Source organism: Candoia aspera, chromosome 8, assembly GCF_035149785.1.
Source record: "Candoia aspera isolate rCanAsp1 chromosome 8, rCanAsp1.hap2, whole genome shotgun sequence".
Taxonomy (NCBI): domain Eukaryota; kingdom Metazoa; phylum Chordata; class Lepidosauria; order Squamata; family Boidae; genus Candoia; species Candoia aspera.
Window position 1 is genome coordinate 5050119 of NC_086160.1, and position 25332 is coordinate 5075450.

A 25332-nucleotide genomic window follows, 5' to 3' on the forward strand; every position below is an offset into this window, starting at 1 on the left:
AAGCACTGGAGTGGGAAACTGTTTTCCTATTTGTTAAAGCTGATGAGCACAATTATCTCAGTTATATTAGAGAAATAGCTTAGGTAAAGGTAAAGGTTTCCCTTGACATTAAGTCCAGTCGTGTCTGACTCTAGGGGGCGGTGCTCATCTCCGTTTCAAAGCCGAAGAGCCAGCATTTGTCCGTAGACACTTCCTCCGTGGTCATGTGGCTGGCATGACTACACGGAACGCCGTTACCTGCCCGCTGAAGCGGTGCCTATTAATCTACTCCCATTTGCATGTTTTCGAACTGCTAGGTTGGCAGGAGAATTAGCTTAACTAAATAGTATTGGATGAAAACAAAATGGTTGTCTCCTTTTTATCTCTTTCCCATGCTAGGCTACTGGAGAATGGACCTCCTCCTCCTCGCAATTTCATTCAATATACTTGCATTAACTCAGATTAGACAATCCTCCACTGCCCCAGTGTGGACTGTACCATTTCCTGAATTCCTTTGCATCCGCAGAGTGGACTGGGTGATTTTTGCACATCGCAAGTGGGATTGCAACTGAATGCAGTGGCAACCACCCACCCCCTGCCAAAGATCAGGTCTACATTCTGGGAAAGCCCATTAAATAGAGCCAGGTCATTGGCCCCACTTACCTGTTCGAATTGGCTCATCGGTAGAGACATTTCCTGAGCAGAGACAACCTATTACTGAGCCCCGGAAGACTGTCCAAGCCTAGTATGAAGGGGGACCATCCAAAAGAGAGCGTAAATTGATGTTTCTGTAACTATAGTACTGTTTATTGTCTGTTTCCAAATCCAGTTGCTTATCTCCAAAACTGTTAAGTCACTTTGAACCTAGATAGATAAAGAACTGTTTCCTCACAGATGAAGCTGCTCCAGTGCTGCTGTTTTTATGGTGATTAGGCAGATGATAATTGATGAGAGCAAGTCACTTGTGATGGATTGGAATGCTTCTGGATTGCGTGATATGAAATCTAATGCCTTTCCAGGAACAGTTGAATTGTGTTCTAATTGCCTATGCTTTCTGGAACACTATCCAGCATTAATCTACTCTCTTTATGGCTCTTGTTTTTAAACTTTTTTCTAACATGAATTGGCATTATTTTGTTTTCTTTATTTAATGTTGCACTTCATTATTTTCAATATAGTGATTTATCTTCCCATTTGTTGCCCACCCTGAAGGCCAGCATAAGGAATTTTTAAATAAAAATAAATCCCTAAAAAGCTGAATGACTAGAACCTTGTTCTAGACTGGAAAATTCCGCATCTGGACTGGAGAATCACATACACAGATTTAGATGACTGAATATTAATACATCCAAGAAATTACCTATCTGCAAATCTAATACAAACATTTGGAAAGTATCTTCATTCAGTTGAGTTGTTTTTTGTGCTTGTTTTATGAAAGGGTATTCATTTATGTGAGCCCCGGTGCACAAAACTGTAGCAAAAACTTTTATTTGTCCAATTAAAAGGAAAAATTTTAAATTGCCAAATACTTAGCAGAAATCAATTCACAGGATGTTGTTTTATCCCAGGCCTGAAATTCTGCACTGTTATTTAAAATGAAATCTAAGTTTGTAGAATATCACAACAAAAAATTGTTGTGTATGTGCATTTCAAACATCCTATGTACTATTTTTTTTGTTTGAAAACTTGATGTATTTCCTTTTACAGGTGTGCCTGTGCAGACGGATTTGAAGGTGAAAACTGTGAAGTGAATATTGATGATTGTGAAGATAATGATTGTGAAAACAATTCCACTTGTGTAGATGGAATAAACAACTACACTTGCCTTTGTCCACCGGAATACACAGGTATGAAGAAGAAAGATCTTACTTTAATATATCACAGACTCCAAAATCCTGTATGTTAATAGATTTGATCCCTGTTTCTTCTAGTTTAACTCTCAAAGTGTTCCTTTACCTTATCTTCTTCTGCTGTTTCACTGAAATTTTCACTTGTGTGACATAAATTGCACGATAAGAGTACTTTTAGCTTAGACCTTATAAAAGGAAAACACAAAATATGAAGATCTCAGCTCAAATATGTTGCATGTCCTACCTATTTAAACAGCTAAGATTTATTTTTGTATATTTTGTAATATGAGTGTACCTTTTCAAAACATCTGCAATTTAAACATTGAGAGAAATATCATCTGCCCTTTAGAACCCCATGTAAGCAGTCTTATCCTCCATAAATATCCTTAGTCATTTTTAAAGCTATTCCAGTCCATGATGAATCCAGTAGCGGATTTTTTCTCTTGGTTTTATATGAACCATGCTCATGGACATCTGTGGGCAGTGGACGAGGGGAAGCAAATGAAACACATCATCAGGCAAATGCTGCAGCCTATTTGCTTGCATCAGACATGATGCAAGGATATGATTGCGTGATGATGCCATCAGGCCCATATTGTCATTTTGAGATCATTGCAGTATATTTATGGAGGCCACTGACCACCCTGCTTTTCTGGTATCATCTGCAAACTCGACCATCTTCATGTTCACACCTAATTCCAGATCATTTAGAAAACAGCAGTCCTAATAAAGACCTTTGGGGAACAAATGTGTGAGCCATCTGTTTCTTTGTTTATTTATATGTACCGTTTATATTCCACCTTTCTGCCCATAGAGTACTCGTGCTGTCTGTTTCCTGTTGTTTAACCAGTAACTGAGCAACATGAAATCCGCTTATCCGCTGTCTGCCCTGTTTGTTCGGGATTCTTTGCTGAGGTTGTTTGCCAAAAGTCTTTTGAAGATCCAAGCACATCACGTCTATTATTTCATTCTTATCCATGTGCTTATAGGACGCTGTTAAAGGACTCAACCTAGTAAAACCCACTTTAAATCCATCCATGAATACTATGATTGAAAACTGAACCTGGATTATCATTTTAAAATCATTTTCCCTGGAGGCACTATAACAACTTGAGCAAAAGATCCCACCAGCAATAATTTCAAGGAGTTGTGACTCAAGCTACATTTCTAGCAAGGACTTGGATCCGCCTTCCCTTTTTTTTTAAACTAAAAATGAGTTTTACTCTTAACCATTGCTAGGTATGTCAGATTCCTTTAAATATAAATAATATAAATATAAATTATTGGTAAATATAACAACCAGAAGATAGGATGAAGTACAGCCAAAAGTAGAACAGTGCTAATAAAATCCGAAAGAATGTACAGGATAATGATTAAATAAATGACATTTGTAGAAACTAAAATATCCATAAAGTGTCAATATAGAACTAGCTCAACCCTTTAACAGATTATTAGCCATATAGGCCACCTAATGCTCCATCTTCTCAGTTTTGGTACAGTACAGTACGTTATTTCAATACGATGATGTTTATATAATATACTTAGATTTTTAATGTTCTGTTATTTAAGTGCCTTAGAATGTTGAATATAGATAAGAGAAAAAAATGGGTATTCTATCATTATTAATTACAGTTTTGGATATTAATGTTACAAGCATTATGGTTATTTGACTTTTCTTCAAAATTAAATATAACCTTTGAAATGAAACAAAAAAATGAAGGAAGAGTATACATACTTTGTTTTATAATAAAGGTTTCACTCTTACGCTAAATTACTTGATATTAACCATCAACCATCTCCATCCTGTTGTTACATGGTGGTATGTCAGATATCTTGTTTCCCCAGATATCATTATTTTTGTTATGTTATTTTGTATTGAGAGTAACAAAACAACAGAAATGGGGGGTGGGGGGAGAGTAGGAAAAATAAAGGTGAACAGACACACTGAGATACACATCCATAGGCCTTTCTGCTGAGAGATTTCTGCAGATGAATATAACCAATCAGGAAAATAATTAAGGTGCCTGCACGGATTTTTTAACCAATAAGAGACAGATTGTTATTTATTTATTTAAAATATGTTATGCCGCATTTCTGTTGTACATTATAGCAGTCTGCACAATTCAAAACATATTCTTAAACGAAAGACAAGTTTTTAACAGTGGCATAATCACATCTTCCAAATACAAAACAGTAAAGTTGGAGCATGCTTTTTAACATACATAGTGATGGAGCCAAGGTTATTCCAAAATTTGAGGTGGCCATTGATAATGCATTGGGCCTTGCATAATGTAATCCAGCCTTCAGATGTGACAACATCTGGACATTTTTTGTGGAGAAGAGTAGTTAAATGTTGGTTCGGGGAGTCTTATGACCAAGAGCCCAGTCTGACCTTGGGGTCCATAGGGTGAGTCTGGGTAGTTACTCTTTTGACAAGGTGGTGATTGTGGAGATAAAATGAGGAAGACCCCTATATATGCCATGTGAGGCTCTCAAGGAGAAAGTAAGATTATCATGGAATAACAAAATAAGAACATTAAGAGAGCCTAGATCTGGGAATACTCTGGGAATCAACACATTCTTACATGACAAAACTAGTTGGAGCCGATTAGTAGTCTTAAATATACACTTTACACTAGCTGAAGCCTCTGGCTATATTTGTGATAGCCTTCTGTAGAATATTTTACCCCAGTTCAGTCAGCAACCAGATCTCTGGCTTGCAGTGGTAGGCACAGGTAATGTGTCAGTCAGAACTGAGTCACAGCTCTGAGCTTCCAGGAGCAATGTTAGAATCAGTAATATTCCTAAACTAGCATTTAGTCCTTTCTTCAGAGAGAACAATCTCATCCCAAATTTAACATTTCTCCAGGTAAGCAATCAGTCCTACTCACCGTCATCAGTCCTGTTTCATCTGAATTATGCATCCATTTCTCCACCTCATCCAGGCTATCATAAAGTCCATGTATGCATTCCGATTAGCTACCGCTTCATATGGAGCTGGATTAAAAAATGCAGGGAGAAATTTTATTTATTCTTACTTCTTTTGAACTTGTACTTTCTGTTCTGTTTAGTAGGCTTATAACTATACAAGACTATCTCGTGTTTCTTAATCCTGGGTAATACAAATATGTTTGAATATTGACAGTTTATAGCCAAAGAATCTTGTGGCACCTAAAGACTGAATAATGCAATCTGTGTTACCTACAAGTTAGATACAGATACTGTACTTTGTGTTGAAAGTCTGCTTTAATATACACAATCATATATTTGTCTCAGTTTAATCCATGATGGATAGTGTCGTGTCACCAATTATATTCTAGCTCAGCTGTTTAATGATTAAATCAATCTTTGTAATTCTTCAGCTCAAGGATGACTGTCTTGAGTTAATAGAAAAATATCCTGAGGAATTTAGTTGCCTCCTGTAAACGCTAGTTTTTGGTTATTGAGATTTCTGAAGACTAATTGGGATCCAGTTATTCTTTTCTATAGAGATCTATCTGTTTGCTTAATGTACAGCACAACAAGGGATGCTGATAAATGGTGTATTGTCTGACTGGAAGATGGTCAGATATGTGAACATTTGTTGTCAATGACGTAAGTGGCAACTAACACACAATTGCCATAATAGCTATGAGGATGGGGTTGGCATTAGAGTTCAGTTTACCATGATACATTCTGTGGTTGCTGGTAACATAGATGGTTGTCTGTAAGCAAATACACATTTACAGTGTGACCTCTCAAGGACAGGCAGTGTTGTTGATCATGGGCTGGAGGTCACTGATTTTATGCTTAACTGGTTTTAGCTTGGAAATACAGGGGGGGAACAAAAGCTGTTCTTTTGTTTTCTCTTCTGAATCTCTTGTGGGTGGCACAAGATTTTGGGGTGGTTTTGCTGCAACAGGCTGACACAGCTACCTCTCTGTAAAGTATACAGACAGTGTCTTTCAAAGCCTAGTGAATGAATCTAGACAATACCTTAGATGGAGGGCCCAATAGCAATAGGATGTAAGTGCAATAAAAAGATATTTCAAAAATATAGTAAATTTTGCACTACAATTCAGACAGGTAGGTTTTTGTCTGTGGCACATAAAAACGCCATCTAGAGAAGCACAAAGCTTTGGTGAGAATTTCCAATTAACATATTTAAATAAACATTTATCATTGTCTTCAGTTGCAAGCTAGCGTTGGGCTAAAAAAGAAGATAAAACTTCTATTTTTAACAGCAGGAATCCCTGTTTCAGGGTAGAAATACTTATTCATATACATAAAATATTCAGTGTACAATTAACAATTTCAACAGGGTATTCCATTGCATCTCTGCAAGTTCTTAACTGGAAAAAAATACATTGAATCAGACGAGATGAAAGTTTTTGAAGTTAAACATTTCTAAAGTCCCTGATATTATTTCCAGTACAGTTTGTCTTTCCTAACGTACTCACATTTGTAACCCTCAATCTTTTGAATGTCAAGATCATTAAGTGTCTTTTCTAGGTTGTTCTTCTTGCTCATTATCATCTGCCATTAAGATCACTAATACCTTCAGCTTAGCAACCCACTTTCTGTGCCTGCGCTGACACACAGCTCTTCTGTGTTTGCTGTGCTATAAATAAAAATGAAATGCATGTGTCACTTTCTCTGCAGTGACTTAATTTTTCTGCTGCCATTAAATGTGCCTGACTTTATTTGCGCTGTGCTGTTCCAGTAGAATGTAAATGTCTCTCTATCTTTTCTGCCTTTGTTGCTGCAAGCTGCTAATCTCAATGAGGTGGAGAAAGGTTAGTCGATCTAGTTTCTCTCTTCCCTGTTATTTCACTTCCCTCTCGGGTTCAACTGCTGAAATGGCCGTCAAAAGTTGACGTTTAGGGTGCTTACCCAAAATGATTTCAGTACATCTTGATCCACGGTGTTCAAATCTGCTGTACGAAGTTTGCATGTGTCTCAGTCTACAGGGTGTCCCAAAAGTCTTAGTGCAGTTTTAAGCTTTAAAGCTCCACTCAAAGTCTTTTGGGACACCCTGTATTCCAGAAACAAACAACTTTTTAAAAAACCATCACATTGCTATGTGGGTTACTAGCAGTAGAGGACACTCAGATTATTAATTTTAAAATGCTCCACCTGAAATGTTATCGGGGCACATAAGTGCCTGTAGGACTAAAAACAGTATTGTGCAAGGGGATTTCTGCAGACAAAGACTATTGAACACAACATTTCACATCTTTATAATAGTGAACCAGTTACTAATACTTTCTTATTAGTATGCGGTTCTCAGCCATGAAATTCCTCTGTTCCCCTTTCCCAAGAACAGATTAATGGATTATTAAATTTCATGTAGCCAGCCTAGAAGAATAATTTCTGATGACAACTAGTATAGTGGTTAAAACTGAAGACTGGAACGTCCCAGGTTGAAATCTTTCAGTAGCAAGTTTTAAAGACTGCCTGAATGAACCACAATTTCTTAGCCTCTGGACTCAATCTTAATTATGGACATCAATATAAAAACGGAATTGAACTGTACCAAAAGGCCCTATTGTACAGGTTTGTTTTAAGGAATACCTGAATATTATTTTTTTAAACACAGCAAAGAGTTATGTGCATGCTATTTTTTTAAAAAAAGATATATTGTTAATTTCCATAATTAAAGTTACGTACCCCTATTCTTTGGCTATTTCTAGTTAACTAGGTTATGATTTTAAATTACATTGCAATGTAATGTAAACCAGGGATGTTATTGGGCCAAGGTCACCTCTGGAACAGGCAGTGATAAGACACGTATTTATCAGAAGGTGGAATTTGGTCCTGGGATACTATTGACTGCCTCCATTTGACCTTCTTGTGACTGACAGACATTGCTGCAAATAAATGTGATGCTAGAGGCTCACGTTTGCATTGCAGCATACCAACGTCTTCTTTACATTATTTAATTTTTAAGAAGCTTTTAAAAATGCAAAAGGACCCTGGTGAGCGTTCAGGGAGATGTCTGGGGCAGAGCTGTCTATGCTACCCCTGATGGAAAGAGAAATTGGCATGGGTTTCAGAATTTCAACAGACAGGTTCTTACTTATTTGGCTTCAAAAAGGTGATCCCTGTGGTCCTATACCAGTCCATAAGAGAAGGGCTATACTGACCTGCACTGGGCAGGTAGCCCTCCAGGAAAGCTCTGCTTGAAATTGTTGATTTAACCTCAGGGTAAGTGAAGAAGGCCTGAGCAGGAGACTCAGCTGTTGTAGAAGATCAGTACGGAAGGAGTGCTTAGAGCTCACCATGACTGCCCTGAATCCAGCCTAGAGAATCACTTACAGCCTGGCTCTTTAATTCTGTGTGTGCACTCACACTTGGGCTGGAAAGGTGGAATCCCCCAGTTCTTAACTGGATATAATCTGATTAATTACCTACTGTGGCTTCCTGCCAACATCTCAAGCAAGGAAGGCTCTTTTTTTTTTTTATCTGTTGTTCCACACTTTCCATCTGTAAAAATTAGGACCAAGAGAGTCTTAAAGTAACAGAACAGATATATCAGCCTATTCATAATGCCTGCTTCAAAACATTCAGGATGATTTATTTCTTTAAACTAGTAGCAGTAATAATTGTAATCTACAATTAGATTCACAGTCTAAGACCGGTAAAAACTTAAGAATTCAAGTCCTAAGCAAGGACCTAAGAATTATTATGGTGGCATCTGAGAATATAGGCGGTTCCAAGCAAAGTGGTTTTTTGTAAAGTTAGGAGGTCCAATAAATTCAAAATTTCCAGATACCAAGGGAGTCCTTTGGATATTGCTCCAAAGGCTCTAATCACAATTGGTATAACAGCGGATTTCTGTTTCCATAAGCGTTCAACTTCGATATGCAAGTCCTGGTATTTCATAATTTTTTCCAATTGTTTTTCCTCAATCCTAGCATCACCCAGTATAGCAACATCAGTGAACCAGACTCTCTTATTTTCAGTGACTGTTATATCAGGCATGTTATAAACAAAATTACTATTGTTATTTGTAAGAAGCGTATTATTTTATGGTGCTTAACTTCACTGAAGAAAGTAAGCAACGATATTTTCAAACTGCAGTTAGAATATGGTTTTATTCCTCAAGTAGAAAATGCCTTTGTAAAAAACTACTTTGACTAAATTAATTGTTCATAGACAGATAGATAAGATAGGCTGGTAAATATTCTATTTTGGTAGAAGACCAGGAGTGAATTTATAGAAACAATGACTGATGTTTGATAAAGCTTCACACAGTCATATATCTGAGAAAAAAGGATTTTTAGTGTACATGCACAGACATTAATCTTCGTGTCTACTCTTTATGGTATAATTTTATTGTAGGGATTTCTTCCAACAAAAACCTGTAGGGATTATAAACATATTCACAGGTTTCTTTAGAACAGTGACAGTGCAGGCTGTGTGACATAACCATTTCTCTCTTTTGGAGATTCCCCCCTCTTTTTTGGGACAGAGGGGTTAAATGTTTGTCTGCAAAAGATGCTCGGTGGCTTTTCTTACTGACATCACTTTGGCCCGTCTACAGTAACAATTGGGGGAAAAAAGAGAATGTTATATATATGAAGATCTACAGGACTTTTCCCCTCTCAGTCTCAAATTCTGTTTAATTTAAAATATGCTTGTAAGACATGTTGGAACAAGACAAAACTCCAGGGCAACTAAGATGGTTTAGAATATGGAAGTGGGAACTGGAGCTGTCTCATTGTAGAATGTGCTGATGTGTTTTACAAAAATCTGCTTGGAACATTTTATTGCATTGCAGCATTAAAGGGCAACATGTTTGGGACACGATTTTCTTTTAGTTAAGAACAAGGGTATCCAAAGAGTTTTGTCAAAAGAATCAAGATGGTGGCCACAATGGTATAACAGAAGCTTTTTGACCATGCCCTGTGGGCACCCCAGATTAAAACTCAGCATTAATTGTTTCAATCCAAATCATTATTAAAAGCCAGCCAGTATTAAAAATTCTAATATCTTAATTAGTCAATTAATTGGTTTATTTATTTATTTATTATTCATTCTTAAAATTTCTATCACCGCCCATCTCTCCCAAAAAGGGGACTAAGAGTAGGATACTGTTAACAATATGATAATGGTTTAACTTAATAACTGGGTTAGTAACAGTAGCCGTAGCACAGATAGATGTGTGGAAGAAAAGTCATGCCCACAGGAAAGAGGGTATGGTTTCTCCGGTGTTTCAGAGGGGAAATTATACCTTTGGAAGTGATTCTGTTGCTCCACTGATCCTGTGCTATTCTAGTCATGCTGAATAGTCATGCTTTGTTACAGGGGAACTGTGCGAAGACAAGCTAGATTTCTGTGCTCAAGACCTGAATCCTTGTCAGCATGAGTCAAAATGCATTCTGACACCAAAAGGATATAAGTAAGCCTTCTCTTTATTTAATGTTACTGACATTTTGGTGGTTTGAAAAGCTGAGATTTTGTTTTGTAGAAGCGATTGTGCTGTCAGGGACTGCAATCATGGCTTAATCTTTCCTTCTTCCCCCCTCCCCCCCCTTCCTTTGGTTCTCATGGAGCTTACATGAAAATTCTCTGTTGGGGTGAATTAAGTACAGAGACTGAAGGACAGAGAGTTTTTATCGGCTGCCACAATTCATGCAACATCCTTTCGGTTGCATGGTTTAGGGAGTGAATAATTATATTAAATTAAAGCTGGATTGTGAAGCTGCCATTCCAAAAGGGGTTATTAGGATGACACGCTGGAAATTATTATTATTATTACTACAATAAGGAGGTCCAGGGAAGAGTAGGAAGGGTAATCTTTAATTAAGTGACATCCTTATTATCATTAATTAGTATGCACAGTTGCAAAGCGACTTTTAATGGGCTTTAGATGAGGAGATTTGGAAACTTGCTGCTGTGATCAGCACCAGTTTCCTTGTGCCAAAGTTAGATTAGGCCAATTGTAGGTGGTTCTTGCTTCATTTAAATACCAGCTTCTCCTTTAAATCTCCCAGCCTCTTTAGGTATTTTTTATGATTTGTTGATTACCCCAAAAATGTATTCAATTTTTCAGTTAATTCCAAATAGTTGGCATAAATTCAGTAAAACCGTGCAAAGATAAGAACCCATAGACTTCAGACTCAGCAAATTTAAAAACATGAAGTGCATTAGCGTTAGGCTCCAGAGAATGGCCAAGGGAGACATGCTAAAAGCCAAAAATAAGGGTGCCAACAGGGGACAGACTGTTCCAAAGAGTTGGGACAGTTACAGAAAAGGCCTGCTATTTGGTTCTCACCCCTCTAACATCAGAGACCCACAGCATTCCTTCCCATGTTAATTGCACCGAATGGGACGATTCGACTTAATGAAGATGGTCCTGGAGATATTTTGGAGCCAAGCTGGCTGACATTTTCTACATAGAACAGCCAGGAAGAAATTGTTCTAAATTATCTTGATGCCAGTTTAAAAAATATTGGGGGAAACCCTTTCCTTTGTTCTTTGCTTTATTTTTAAAGGTGTATATTCTATATTAGAGTTCCCCCCTTACTGAGCTGTCTCAAGCCAGGATATATGTGTTTTTTCCAAGCATCAGTCTGAAGGGCACCACAATTTGGTGTAAAGGAAGTACAGCTAGAGGATTTTATTCAGTCTTTGATGCAGTCATACATTATAATTCTTCCCCAAACCAACTACAGTTCAAAAAAATAGCATCAGTTTGCTGTATCCTGACCAGTGTTTGTACCATAAGGGAGATACCTGTACCATATCTGGACCACCCCGTTGAAACACAGACAGTTCTGATGTAATTATGGTGACAGGTAGACGGGGAAGTCAGAAAAACATCCTGGAATAAAGTTCTTTGTCATGTCAAGAAAATCGCATGGATGAATTCGTGTAAGTTTCCCAGAGTGGAATTTGACTCAAGAGAGACACTTTATATGGAACAGGAAGGCCTGTCAGCAACTACAATAGCAGTTTTTGGTTTGCAGACAAACTGTTTTGCCTTGATGGAGACAATGCCGTTTTCTACTCTTTTCCCCTAAACTGTACCACAGAATCTGATACTATTGCTGATAAAAACCTTGGAAAAATATTCCTGACATTTATAGTAAATACAGGTAGTCCTCACTTACCAACCACAATTGGGACCAGCAACTCTGTCGCTAAGCAATGTGGTCGTAAAGTGAAACATGACCATGCCGACTTACAACATCAGTTCCTGCTACAGTCATTAAATGAATCAACTGTGGTCATTAAGTGAAACATGATGTGACTGCAACTTCCGACTTCCTGTCGGCTTCCTCCATTAACTTAGTTTGTTGGAAGCTGGCAGGGAAGGTCGCAAATGGCAATCATGTGACCACAAGATGCTGCAACCATCATAAATGGTTGCCAAGCAACCAAGTCACGATCACATCATTGCAGAGACACTGAGATGGCCACAACTTCAAGGACCGGTCATAAGTCTCCTGCTTCAGCACTGTCATAACTTTGAATGGCCGCTGAATGAGTGGTTGGTAAGTGAGGACTATCTGTATACAGAACTAAAATTTAACTGATTATAGAATTAGACCTGTTGTCTCATTTGTCATTGTTAGATGAAAATGTATTTTTGATCGTATTAAGTTAATGTTTGTGCTCCTACTTCATTCACTGTTTTGGAATGAGTGACCTCAAAGCAATACATTGAGATACATATCTAGAACTCTCCAATTCAGGTTCACATGTTAGCTCGTTTTATTTATTTGTTTGTTTGTTTGTTTGTTTTCCTGCCTTTATTATTTTTATAAATAACTCAAGGTGGTGAACATACCGAATACTCCTTCCTCCTCCTCTTTTCCCCACAACAGCAACCCTGTGAGGTGGGTTGGGCTGAGAGAGAGGGCCTGGCCCACGGTCACCCAGCCAGCTTTCAGGCCTGAGGCGGGACTAGAACTCTCAAACCACGCCTGATTGGCTCTTGGGCTGAGAGAGAGGGACTGGCCCAAGGTCACCCAACCAGCTTTCAGGCCTGAGGCGGGACTAGAACTCTCATACCACGCCTGATTGGCTCTTGGGCTGAGAGAGAGGGACTGGCCCAAGGTCACCCAGCCAGCTTTCATGCCTGAGGCGGGACTAGAACTCTCATACCACACCTGATTGGCTCTTGGGCTGAGAGAGAGGGACTGGCCCAAGGTCACCCAGCCGGCTTTCAGGCCTAAGGCGGGACTAGAACTCTCCTACCACGCCTGACTGGCTCTTGGGCTGAGAGAGAGGGACTGGCCCAAGGTCACCCAGCCAGCTTTCAGGCCTGAGGCGGGACTAGAACTCTCATACCACGCCTGATTGGCTCTTGGGCTGAGAGAGAGGGACTGGCCCAAGGTCACCCAGCCAGCTTTCATGCCTGAGGCGGGACTAGAACTCTCATACCACACCTGATTGGCTCTTGGGCTGAGAGAGAGGGACTGGCCCAAGGTCACCCAGCCGGCTTTCAGGCCTAAGGCGGGACTAGAACTCTCCGTCTCCCGATTTCTAGCCCGGTGCCTTAACCACCAGACCAAACTGGCTCTATTTTTCACTTTGAAAAATGATGTTTGTAACTCCAGTAGCAAACGGACCTGTCAGATTGATTCATGGTATAACTCAAAATCTTCTATCAGAATTTTTGATAGAATGTCACATCACCAAGATAGAACAGCAGACAAGACAAAACTCACAAATAATGAATTGTGATTCTCTCATGTAAAACGAGTTATTCAGTCAATATTGCATCCTTAAACAAATATTAAAATATTCTGTTTAAAGTGCACCGTGATTCATGTTGAAATTTCAACCCATTTTTTTCTTAACACACACACACACACACACACACACGCCTACATCTTTTAACCATTATCGTTGGCACCCCCATCCCTTAAGCCTGCTCCTGGAGCTATGAATTGTGTTCATTTATTTATTAATTTTCCACTCCGTAGGTGCAGTTGCACACCTGGATATGTTGGGGAACACTGTGATATTGACTTTGATGATTGCCAAGATAACAAATGTAGAAACGGAGCTCAGTGCACAGACGCCGTGAATGGTTATACATGTATATGCCCTGAAGGGTACAGGTAAGAACAGTGAAGAAGTAGAACGACAAAATGTGTATTACGGTGTATGAAGAAGTCTCTCCAGCAGTAGGAAATACGAACAGCTCAGGGTTAACTGTTACCGGACAGGCTAGACAACATCATCATTCATGGGGAAATGAAGTTTGCGGGTTGTTACTATATATGTAACAGCGAACTCCAGTCTCCCGTGCATGAGGAGCCTAGCAACAAAACATCTGCAGGAAAACAGCCAAGCTCAGAGAACATCAAACATCGTCTTATTTTACACAATTATTTCTTTGTTTGTATCTAGTGGGCTTTTCTGTGAGTTTTCACCACCAATGGTCTTACCTCGGACAAGCCCGTGTGATCACTATGAGTGTCAGAATGGAGCCCAATGTCTTATCAAAGCCAACGAGCCCATCTGTCAGTGTCTGTCCGGTTACCAGGGTGATAAATGTGAAAAGCTGGTCAGCATAAACTTCGTAAACAAAGAAACGTACTTGCAAATTCCTTCAACAAAGATTCACCCACACACCAATATCACCCTCCAGGTAAGTTAGTTAAAGTGCAAAGTTGTATGAGTCATTAATGTAAATTAATATATTTTTACTGAGCCATCCATGGTTCTGACATCATGTAGAGCTTTTGCTCAAGGTCATTAGCACAAACAGTATTCAGAGGCGATTAAGTAGTGATTAACATGGGTGAAGACCCCGGTGCATTGGTGAAAGGAATCTTCAGGAACAGAGTGACGTTAGGGTATACTGGCTACATCATGATGGAGAGGTCCAAAGAAAAGCAAATGGAAATGCTTTTCAGAAAGCCATTTGTAGGAAACTGGTTTGCACACGCGGCATAGAGTTGCAACTCTACTAAGAGAAAAGTGCATCGTTTTAATCCTTAGGAGAAAATGATAACCCACTGAACTATTGACAGCTCTAGTCCAAATACATTCAGCGGTTTACAGATAAGATGCCTGAGAGACAATATAAAATAGACAAAAAGTACACAAATAGAAGGTCTACAAACTAGCAGAACACATAGAATAAAGTTAAATTAAGCCAATCAAGCTATCATCAAAGCAAGATGGGGTCAAGGCCCAAATGTCCTCTGGAAGAGATGTGTTTTTAGATCTTCCATGAGGTAGATAGGGTGGGACCCAACCGGATGTCTATGGGGCGGCTGTTCAAAGAACCACCCCAGCCACTAAAAGAAGCAGCATCAAGTTTCAGCTCCCCTCATCTCCTTAAAGCAGGGCATGACGCTGGTATAATACTAGTGAGAATAATTGTATAACCTAATGTTTTTTTTTAATCCACAAACTTAATGGTGGACTGGTTATAGTAAATATCAGTTAAAAGTCTTATAATGTTATTATTTCTAATTAACAAATGGTTTGCCACCAGATTTCCACAGACGAAGACAGTGGAATTCTGCTCTATAAAGGAGACCAAGATCATATAGCCATGGAACTCTACCGGGGGCGTGTAAGAGTCAGTTACGATGCAGGATCTTACCCAGTATCTGCCATTTACAGGTGGGCCTATAAATAAGATACCAGTCTTTGAAGAGATGTGTTTCAGAAGTACCCACTGGCAGCACACAACATTTTCCAGTGACGTTTTTTTACAATGTATTTCGCAATGTTTTCTAAAGAAGAAGGTTTCCCTTTCACTCCGGCTGCGTGATTTAAGAGATAAAATGGAGTGGATAATTTATCCTTCCTCTTCAAGGTTGGGGAAGTTTGAACAATGTTATGAGGGAACCCAGTGGGTCACGATCAAGTCTCTCTTCTCCATATTTCCTCCTATGCTTCATTATTCATTTCACCCCACGAGCCCTAGAGATGGTGCAAGGAAAAGAGCTGGACCCATTTTTACACCATCTCGCTCATGTTGGTTCTTTTGGCCACATTAGAGAATGTGATCTGTTTATTTTTAAAACGTCCTCGGAGACTGCAGCTCACATTGTGGAATAAAAAACCCTAAAATCAGAAAAACAGTGCCACTTTGTGCTCAGAAATAATATCAAAGAACTCGGGGTCAGATCTGTGAATTTCAGTATTTTCTGTACCATAAATAAATACTTTCAATGCTCTATTTTTCCTGATGCTTTGTATATAAATTTGAAAAGTACTATAATTTATACAGCCAATATGTTATGTTCCATGTGCTTGAATTTAAACACATTGAATATCCGTGGGATTATAGTAGAGAAAATAAGCAACGTCAGCATAAAAGCAGTTTTGTTTTTCCTTTACAGGTTGAGAGCAGCTAGAAATACAATTCTTGGGTTCATATTTTAGTTTCTGCTTCTGTCAGCTATTTTCTGGAGAACAACAAGCAACTAAGCCTCTGTTATTTCTATCTTCATTCCATCTTCCTTGACCCGCCCCAGCAATTTATTGCCTGTCTTCTTCATTTCCTAGTCAATTTTGGAAATTGAACATGTGGTTCCTTCCAGTAAATTACCCTTTTGTTTTAATCTTCCTTAGAAAGGCTGGGATCGAAAATATTAGGGCTTCTAACACCCCTCCCTCTTTGGCAGGAAGTTGCACATTATCACAATTGAGACCACTGAGAAGACAAAGTACTGTAGGCTAAGGAGGGAAGTAAAAAAAAAAAACAACTTTCCCGAAAATTAACCACGGCAAGCCAGTTTTGTACTTTGCTAAGGAATCCAAAAAATCACCAGGAGTCAAGCTTTGCTCAGAGATTTCCCCAAAGCCCAAGTTGCTTGTCATTCACCCATTTTGGTTTGAGCATGATATCCATTTTTTGGAATCTCTCCCATTCTTTCCCATAAATAGGAGTATTATTTACATAGGTATTTATATTTGCAAGCACAGATTCCTGTCGGCAGAGAGGACCCCCACATGCACATGAATTTTATTTATTAACCATCCGTAAAGCGTTGGAGCAGGGAAAAAACTGTCCACTCAGTGTGATTAGAAGGGCAAAAGGCCCCTATAAACCAAAATTGTCCTTGGCTAGCAAATAGCTGTCATGTTCAGCACAATAGGTATCTATGAGAGCCAAAATGACCTGTTCATCATTGGCAGAGGAGTGTGAAGGATGTGTCAAAATTTAAAATTTTCCAGAGGGGAAAATCAAAAACTGGAATTAAGCATTTATCTCATGCTGCAAGACCAATGAAAATTATCACACATGTGCACATGCTGCTGATCCCAAAAATACAGTTTCATTGGTGCAAATGTTTCAAGGAAGATGCATAAATATTTTTATTGAGTTTTTTACACAATTCAAATAATTGCAATTTAGGATGACACTTGCAACTTTCATTTTAAACTGTTAAATAGATGATGATGCTATCCGTTCAATCAGATGGATTCTCGGCGATTCTATGGACCAGTTCACTCCACAAAGATAAAATTATGTACCTGAAAAAAATTATATTACAAACTAAAAATACAACCCAGGAAAAAAAGCACAATACAGTATAGTCAAAATTTCAATTTTTCACTTTTTTTTCAACATATCAAAATAGTAATGTCATATTTATACAAATTGTTACGATTTACTTTTTAAACAAATTAAACCTAGGCCATACAGAATAATTGTCCAATTTTGGCTTTATGTCATTTCAGAGCCTGAGAATTGACATATTTCATTGAGCCAACTTTTAAAGACTGGTATATATGGATCCTACCAGGAATATATAATAATCTGTTCTGCCACAAACCAGGAACACTATATCCAAAGTTCTTAATAAACAGACAGATTCCATATTTTGGAAGTACAATTTAGCAATGCATTATTATCTTTAAGCCTTAATTTCCTTTGAGGAGCCTGGTTCACCACATTAATTGTTATCTACCCAATAAGGAATTGTGAATAGACATGCCCAAAGGATATACCCTAATGTTCCTTCATCTTTAGTATTAAAAAATGAGATACAACCTTTTGAAATGCCCATCAAGGAGTCTAATTAATATGAATGTGAAAACTTCTATATTTTGCCAAAATTGTGGAGTTGGGTGGGGGGCTGGAAGGATGAAAAGATTCTCCTCTTCATCCTTTGGTCATTGAAAGAACAGGGATTGTTAGAGAAATTATGGAAAGTTATACTCTCCCAGTCATGTGAACCAGGGTTGTATTAAAATTAAAAGTAGCCTCCACAAACTTCAGAATGGAATATAATCACGATCTATGATCTGAGTGTGTTTGGTAGAAGGGAAGAGATTTATTTGAGGATATGTGGTAGTAATATATGACTTTAAATTGTAGGAGCTATATGCATTATGCTTTCATGTTTGCATATTGATTTCTTTATGATTATTGTAACCAGCGAATTGCTGTCCTTCACATGAACATCCTAGAGTATTTTAGATTCTCTAAATAAAGAATTCCCATCCTCCCAAAAGGAGCACCACACTAAAAATAGGTGACAGGTTGAAGTTATTTGGATTAATTTTTGTATGCACCGTTAAGAAATTGCTGTTCCTTGCAACAATTTTCTGCATGCTAAATGCCTAAACAAGTTGGCCCTACATTTATAATATTTTTGGGTAAGCAGGTAGGGGGATACATACACACCTACCCTTAAAATCTTGGTACAGTGACTAAATATGAGGAGGAAGGAGTATTAGGTATGTTCCTCACCTTGAGTTATTTGTAAAAACAATAAAGGTGGGATAAATAAATAAATAAATATTTATGAAACTAAATATTTTTTTCCTCCAGTGTTGAGACCATCAATGATGGGAAATTCCACATAGTGGAATTATTAGTTATGGACCAGATTCTGTCATTGTCTATTGATGGAGGAAACCCCAAAATTATCACCAACTTATCTAAACAGTCTACTTTGAATTTTGACTCCCCACTCTATGTTGGAGGTAAGTTCTTCCTGCCGCAGATGCAAACAGCATCTGGTGTCTTGGAAAATGCAGTTGGGCTAATATAGGCAAAATTGAAGAAGAACCGTTGTTCTCACTTTTTAAAATAACGAAAGTGTTGTAGCAGCTCAGTGGCTAAGCCTGTCTAAACTGACACATTTTTTTGTGGACGGACTTGTTTGCTACACCTTGCACTATATTAAGAGTGGAGTCTATTAAATATGCATCTTGTAAGTTTTTGTTCCTTTTAAGCCCCCCCCCCTATAATTTTGTGTGTTCCATTTTGTTGTTTTTTGCATTTAGTTAATTAAAAAAAAAAACTCTCAGAAACAGAGTGGAACCTTCTTTTCCTTATCAATATGGCCTTTATGGGCATAGAACTGAGTAATCAAATTCAGCCACTGCCAGGGTTTAACAAGTGGCCAAGATCTAATGAAGTGATATATTGCCATTATGCTTGTCCACTGTTATCCATTCAGTCCGTAAAAATCCTATAAGGAAATCAGGAATAAGCTTGCTTCATAATGGAGTCAATGGAACTGGTTGTTTGGATGTATATCTAGAAAATGAGGTAATAGTGACACTCTCGGTAGCTAGTTGGTTATTTTAAATGAGCCAATTCTGTCAGAGGTGTTAATTCCTTTCAACTAATGAATCAATCCCCAGGCATGCCTGTGAAGAAAAATGTGGCTGCGTTGCACCAGCCTCCAAGCCAAAATGGCACCAGTTTCCATGGCTGCATCCGAAATCTCTTCATTGACAGCGAACTGCAAGATTTTAGGAACGTCCCACTGCAAGTTGGGATTCTCCCAGGCTGTGAACCCTGTCTGAAGAAGGTGTGCGTTCACGGAACTTGCCATGTGACAAGTCAATCCGGCTTTACCTGCGAGTGTGATGCGGGATGGACTGGTTCACTTTGTGATCAGCAATCCAGTGACCCTTGCCTAGGGAACAAGTAAGTACTTGTTAAATATCACTTTTAATGATGAAACACTTCAGCATATAAGCATGGGAGAAACTTTATGCTTCTTTTTCCTAATAGAAGTCTGAGCTGAAAATGACTAGTTTCAAAATGGCATTATTTTGACTTCCCTTGTTTTCTAGTCCAGACCACTAAACCTTAGTATTTAGAGGCTTGGTGGGATGGCTCAACTTTAGGGCTCATTCATAATAAATTCTTTTAGGCCTGTTTGGATGAAGTTGTAATGTAGAGAACTTCAGGGCAGAACTCATCTGGTTAATGTCTGGCAGGAAAATAAACTTCTTTTGTTGACAGAATGGATGGTAGGGCCAGTCTCTTCTCAAAAATGTACAAGACACACCAGGTTATATGACATCAGTGGACATTATGCAGTGCCAAGTTTCACATCTGCTTAATTTATCACAGTGACATCATTCCCAAAGTTGGTGATTTCTTGTTGGCCTATAAAATCTAGTCTGCTATCAGGCTATGTAAATTTAATCAGCGTTTTTAGTGGTTCAGAAGATTTGATTAATGACAAGGTTCTGTCTCAGGAAGCATTCTAGAGCCTCAGGAAGAAATCTTTTCCAGCCCAGATTCTCTAAAAGGAGATGCCATGGATCAAATCACAAATCTACGGGCATACTACAGAACAGTGCCACACATCCCTGAAGCAAGTATAACTAATTTTAGGGGCACAGTTTTTGAAGTTCTCATATGCAGTCTATATCTACCCCACTTCCAGTCACTAAGATTAGGAAACACGTAGATGGTCAAAATTCCCTTGAGATGTTATCATCCTAAGACTTGGTGAACAAACTAATGCATTGTCATAGTATGGTAACTCTGGATTAGACCCAGAGATTAAAATGCATCATTGCAAACAGCCTTTGGGGTGTAAAGGAAGTCATTAACAGGATGATGGCAGATGGAAGGGAGAATAAACCTTTTCAATTCCTGTTAATAATTGCTTCTCTGAGCTGCTGTTTGCTTTAGGAAGAAAGTTCCTGTGGGCACCAAGTGAACTTTTCCTTTAAATGCAAATTATGTACTTGGAGAATCAATTCCATTTAACTTAGTAGAGAAACAGACTAATCCTCCCTGTCCAGATACTGCAATCTCATAAGTAGTCAGTATCAGGTCCTTTCCTTCAGCTGCTATTTATACATTTTTTAAACATTTGTTTATTGATAATTTAAAAGAGAGAGAGAAAGCAAGCAAATATGGATGCTACATACACTGGTAATGAAATTCCCATGAACATTACATTGTTAAACATAATTGTAAATTAAATAAGTTACTTTAATTTTTCTATTTTATACTCTTGCAATTGATCTTGAACTGAAATGTTATTTTTTCCTGAAGTTAGAGTTTAAAATAGCTTTCTCAAGGTCCATATTCTCAGTCTAGATTCAGTGGCAGCCTCAGCTTAACTTGGAGCCTTTTTAGCTGCTCAATAAGTAACATCATTGCTGGAAAAGACTTCACTGGAGAAGAAATTGGGTTCCCTGCTTTTTGGCAAAGATCAAGTGTTTTACCAAGTGGGTCATTTTCAGACAGATTTCACATCCTTTGTCTTATCAGGCAGAACAAGTCACGTCACATTACCATGACAAAATAAAGATTCTTGTATGAAGGCAAGTGTTGTGATGCATGCAACATTGTGGTCATCTTTGCTTCTATGTTCTCCCATCCCTGGTTGCTGAGAAATGCAGAGCTTGTGATCTGTGATATCCTGTCCAGGTCCTCCATAACACATCTACAGCGGCTATTTTCCCAACGCCTATGTGTTTCCGCGTCCTTGCGCTAACCTTGTCTATCGGTTAGACAATCCAAAGCTGATTCACCACATCTTAGAGAGTTACTGCGTTTTGAAAGGACACTCTGAGTCGTTTCCCTTTGGAGGGCAGTCCAACACTTTTATCGTCAATGTCACTTAGCCTTAGGTTGGATGAATAATTTATTTTTATTCTCTTGGGCTTGTCTCCCCTGTAGATGTGTGCATGGTACCTGCTTGCCAATCAATGCATTTTCATACAGTTGTAAATGCCTGCAGGGATACGGAGGAGTCCTCTGTGATGAAGATGAAGAGGTGTTTAACCCCTGCCAGTCCATCCGATGTAAACATGGTAAATGCAGGCTTTCAGGCCTTGGAAAACCATATTGCGAGTGCCACAGTGGATATACCGGGGACGTCTGCAATAAAGGTGAGCGTCCAGTCAGATGGGTCTTGATTGCATATTAGAAGGAAAATGCTAATTTCATTTAATTTGCAAAAAATAATAATAATAATCCTGCTACAAATGCACATGATACGATTTTCTTTTCAACATTTAAATATTTTCTTTTCTTCTTTATCTCCCCCCTACTTATAATGACATACAATTTTAATAGATTTTCAGCTTTGCTTTATTATTAAGAGAGAGAGAGAGAGGGGTAGAGAAGGATATTTTTAATTGTTCTTGATTTTATATCCTAAAACCAGGAAGGTTTTTCTTACCCTCCCCCCCCTTCGAGATTTTGCTATAAAAACTTTTTTTCTTTCTTCAGAAGTGACTTTTTGCTATATTTAACTGCCACCTTATACCTGCTGTATCTTTCTGTATTTATTGTTTCTCTTCCTTCTGCAACTGTGAAGCCAAAACCAATGATTCTGCTGCTAGTTTTATCCCAAATTCTACTTTTGACCTCTCATCTTCAACTGATTTATCACAGCGAATTATACAGGTGAGATGGATAAAAACAGGGTGACTTATCCCCTTTCCCCTTCCTTGTTCTGTGTCTCCTAGTCTCTCAACGTCTGTCTTTTTTCTCTCCCTTGTCTCTTTCATTTCTAGAACTGGCATTTATTTATTTTGTCCTTTGCATCCGTGGGACTAGAATAGAACGTGGGGGCTGAGCTCTCCCATTTAAACTAGTTTTATGCCTCAATAATTCATGGTGCTAGGGGAATGGAGCCTCTATTAAATAACAGATTGAATAGTATTTAACTCTGGGTCTAAGAAACGAAATTGCATGCTGTCTCAAGCATTTCCGAACAGTCAAAGAAACCAGCTGACTGTTAAAAATAGAGGATATGTATTTTTGTAATAAAGAAAAAGATTTAAATTCCCAATTTTCTTGTCATAATAATTGTAGTGCATTTGGGGTTCGGCTATAAATCACCACTGGAAATAGGCTGCTGTTCAGCTTTACTCCTGTAGAGGAAAACCCTTGTTTTTCCCAAGCTAAAAGCAAAGTGAAACAGAAGTGATCTTTTGCGGCCTTTGATGCTGTGAGTAGATGCCACTTTAGCATCACTACCTGGCGGCCACTCAGGAGCTGTCCTTTTTTACCTTGCAGAAATCTCTTGCCGAGAGGAACGAGTCCGAGATTATTTCCAAAAGCAGCAAGGTTATGCCGCGTGCCAAACGACCGAGAAGGTTTTGAGACTCGAGTGTAAAGGGGGCTGTGCGAACGGGCAGTGTTGCAGGCCACTGAGAAGCAAAAAGAGAAAATACTCTTTTGAATGCACCGACGGCTCCTCCTTCATAGGCGAGGTTGAGAAAGTGGTGCGATGCGGCTGCACCCAGTGCCCCTCATAAGCGGCGTCCTTTTCCCCCTCGTCTCTTTCTGGAAAATCCTGTATTGGCTGCGTCTCAGACCATTAAGGCTTCATAGTGGAAATATATTGTAAAATACAGAACAGACTTATTTTTATTATGAGAATAAAGAACTGTTTCTTCAACTGCAAAAAATAAATAAATGAAGTGCTCGGAGAGACTTCTTGTAACCCCAAGGACTTGAAGAAGAAAATATATATATGTAATAAAGACCTGATGAAATTTCAGCCGTGATAGGAAATGCTCACCACTTTTAACATCCAACGTTCTTCACCACACGCTGAAGATAAAGAGGCCCTCTGCTCAATTATATCTCAATGGGATCATTGTATTGATGAGAAATCAATATGAAGCTCTTTTTTTTAACTACTTTAACCATAGTTGGGGCGGGGGACGTGTTGTATTTTGGTTCGATCTTATTTTCTTCACAAGACCATGTCAAACTCTTCGGGAGAAGATGGCTCTCAGACAAAAGGGATCCATTTGTACAAGTTGGGGAAGAAAATGTGATGCATTTTGTACAGTGTAAAAAAAAAAAACAAGTTGAGAAAATGAGAGCTTTTGCAGAAGGGAGAAAATTCACGATTATCCTAAGATCTTCTAATGCATTTTTTTTTTAATGTTAGCATGTTACAAAGAAAGGAAGCAAGCAAGAAAGCATTTATCCACCCTCTTACAGTATTAATTTTTTTTGTAATATAAGTGATAAGGGATTGATAAAATAGATTATTGTTGAGAAAATTAGATATAATATGGAGTTTTGTTTCTATGAATTCTGAACAGCTCTATACAGTATTCTGTTTATTGAGAAATATTTATTGTATCGAAGTACACTGTACTTAACATCTAGGCCAATCTTTTTACTTTTTTCCCCCCAATGCTTTAATATATATTAATTTATATTTGTCCTGATATTTTTGTATTTCCAGTTGTGTTTTTTTTTTGAGAGAGAGAGAGAAAAAAAAAGACGTAAAATCAGGATATTTGCAATAGGACTAATATAGCAGGTTCTCATGGGGTAAATAGATTTGGTCTGGGTTAATATTTTTTACTGTAGCACCTATCAGCTGGTGTCCCTTGTAGGACCAGAGGCTGCAAGCAATCACAGATTGTCATTTTCATGATAGCAAAGAAAGATGACATTTCTCCAGTCTTTGTAATATATGAGGAAAATATCTTTTCAGTAGGTGGCAAATGTTATAGGTGTGATTCCCCCCCCCCATATACATTACGTTACAAAAAATGGAATTATGTGTTGAAAATGACCCTAGAAGATAGATCTTTTCAAACTAATGTTCCCTTGGAGTTTCGTTCCTTTAAAATGAATAAGAGAGGCTGTATTACCATTTTCCCCCATTACTAAAACTACTTTACATGTCCAAATGTTTCCCTTTGTTAACATGTTGCTGCTAAGTACAATATAGAATTGGTAATAATTCTTTATAGTGGGTTGTGTTTTACTCTTTTTTAGTAAATCATGGGGCACCCTGTAAAAAGGGGTTTTTAATTTCTTTTATACAAGGAAAAGATAGTTGTACATGTGTAATATGGTGTTGCTTTGTCTAATTTGGACTGGTATCAGTATCTTTACTGATGTTTGTAAATTAAACAGATCTTTACCTCAGCGCCAGTTCTTGTTTTTCTTGAAGGAGCTTAACATTATTTCCAACGTTTGGCAGGATTAGGTATCTTTCATTTCAAATATTAACTTGAATTTCTCTTGGGAAGGAACGGCAAAAACTGTATTCTAATAGCAAATGCATGAAAATCAGTTGTTATAGCATATTGCACAATGCAATCTATTTTAGCTAAGCTTTTGTATATAGTATAAAACAGCATTTCTCAAACTTGACAACGTTAAGATGTGTGGACTTCAACACCCAGAATTCCCCAGCTGGCAAGATGGCTGCCATCTTGACTTTTTTGACCCCCTCCCCTCCCTGTAGATGATCCTGCGTAGAACCCTCAAACTCCCAGGCCTCTGGTAGAGGGTCCGAGGTTGAGGAAGGCACATCTCAGGGGTGAGAATGACTCATTCGGTAAA

General features: G+C 38.3%; 1 protein-coding gene across 1 annotated transcript in view; it reads left to right on the forward strand.

Moving 5' to 3' along the window:
* SLIT2 (slit guidance ligand 2) overlaps positions 1–24912 on the forward strand; it is a 242110-nt gene extending 217198 nt beyond the window's left edge. Inside the window, exons 28-36 of the mRNA XM_063309788.1 lie at positions 1687–1826; positions 10119–10212; positions 13748–13885; positions 14178–14418; positions 15274–15404; positions 18571–18725; positions 19392–19680; positions 21682–21893; positions 23029–24912. Coding sequence (XP_063165858.1) covers positions 1687–1826; positions 10119–10212; positions 13748–13885; positions 14178–14418; positions 15274–15404; positions 18571–18725; positions 19392–19680; positions 21682–21893; positions 23029–23270 — 1642 coding nt within the window. The 3' untranslated portion in view covers positions 23271–24912. The remainder of the gene's footprint in view (positions 1–1686; positions 1827–10118; positions 10213–13747; positions 13886–14177; positions 14419–15273; positions 15405–18570; positions 18726–19391; positions 19681–21681; positions 21894–23028) is intronic.
* The last annotated feature ends 420 nt before the right edge of the window (positions 24913–25332 follow it).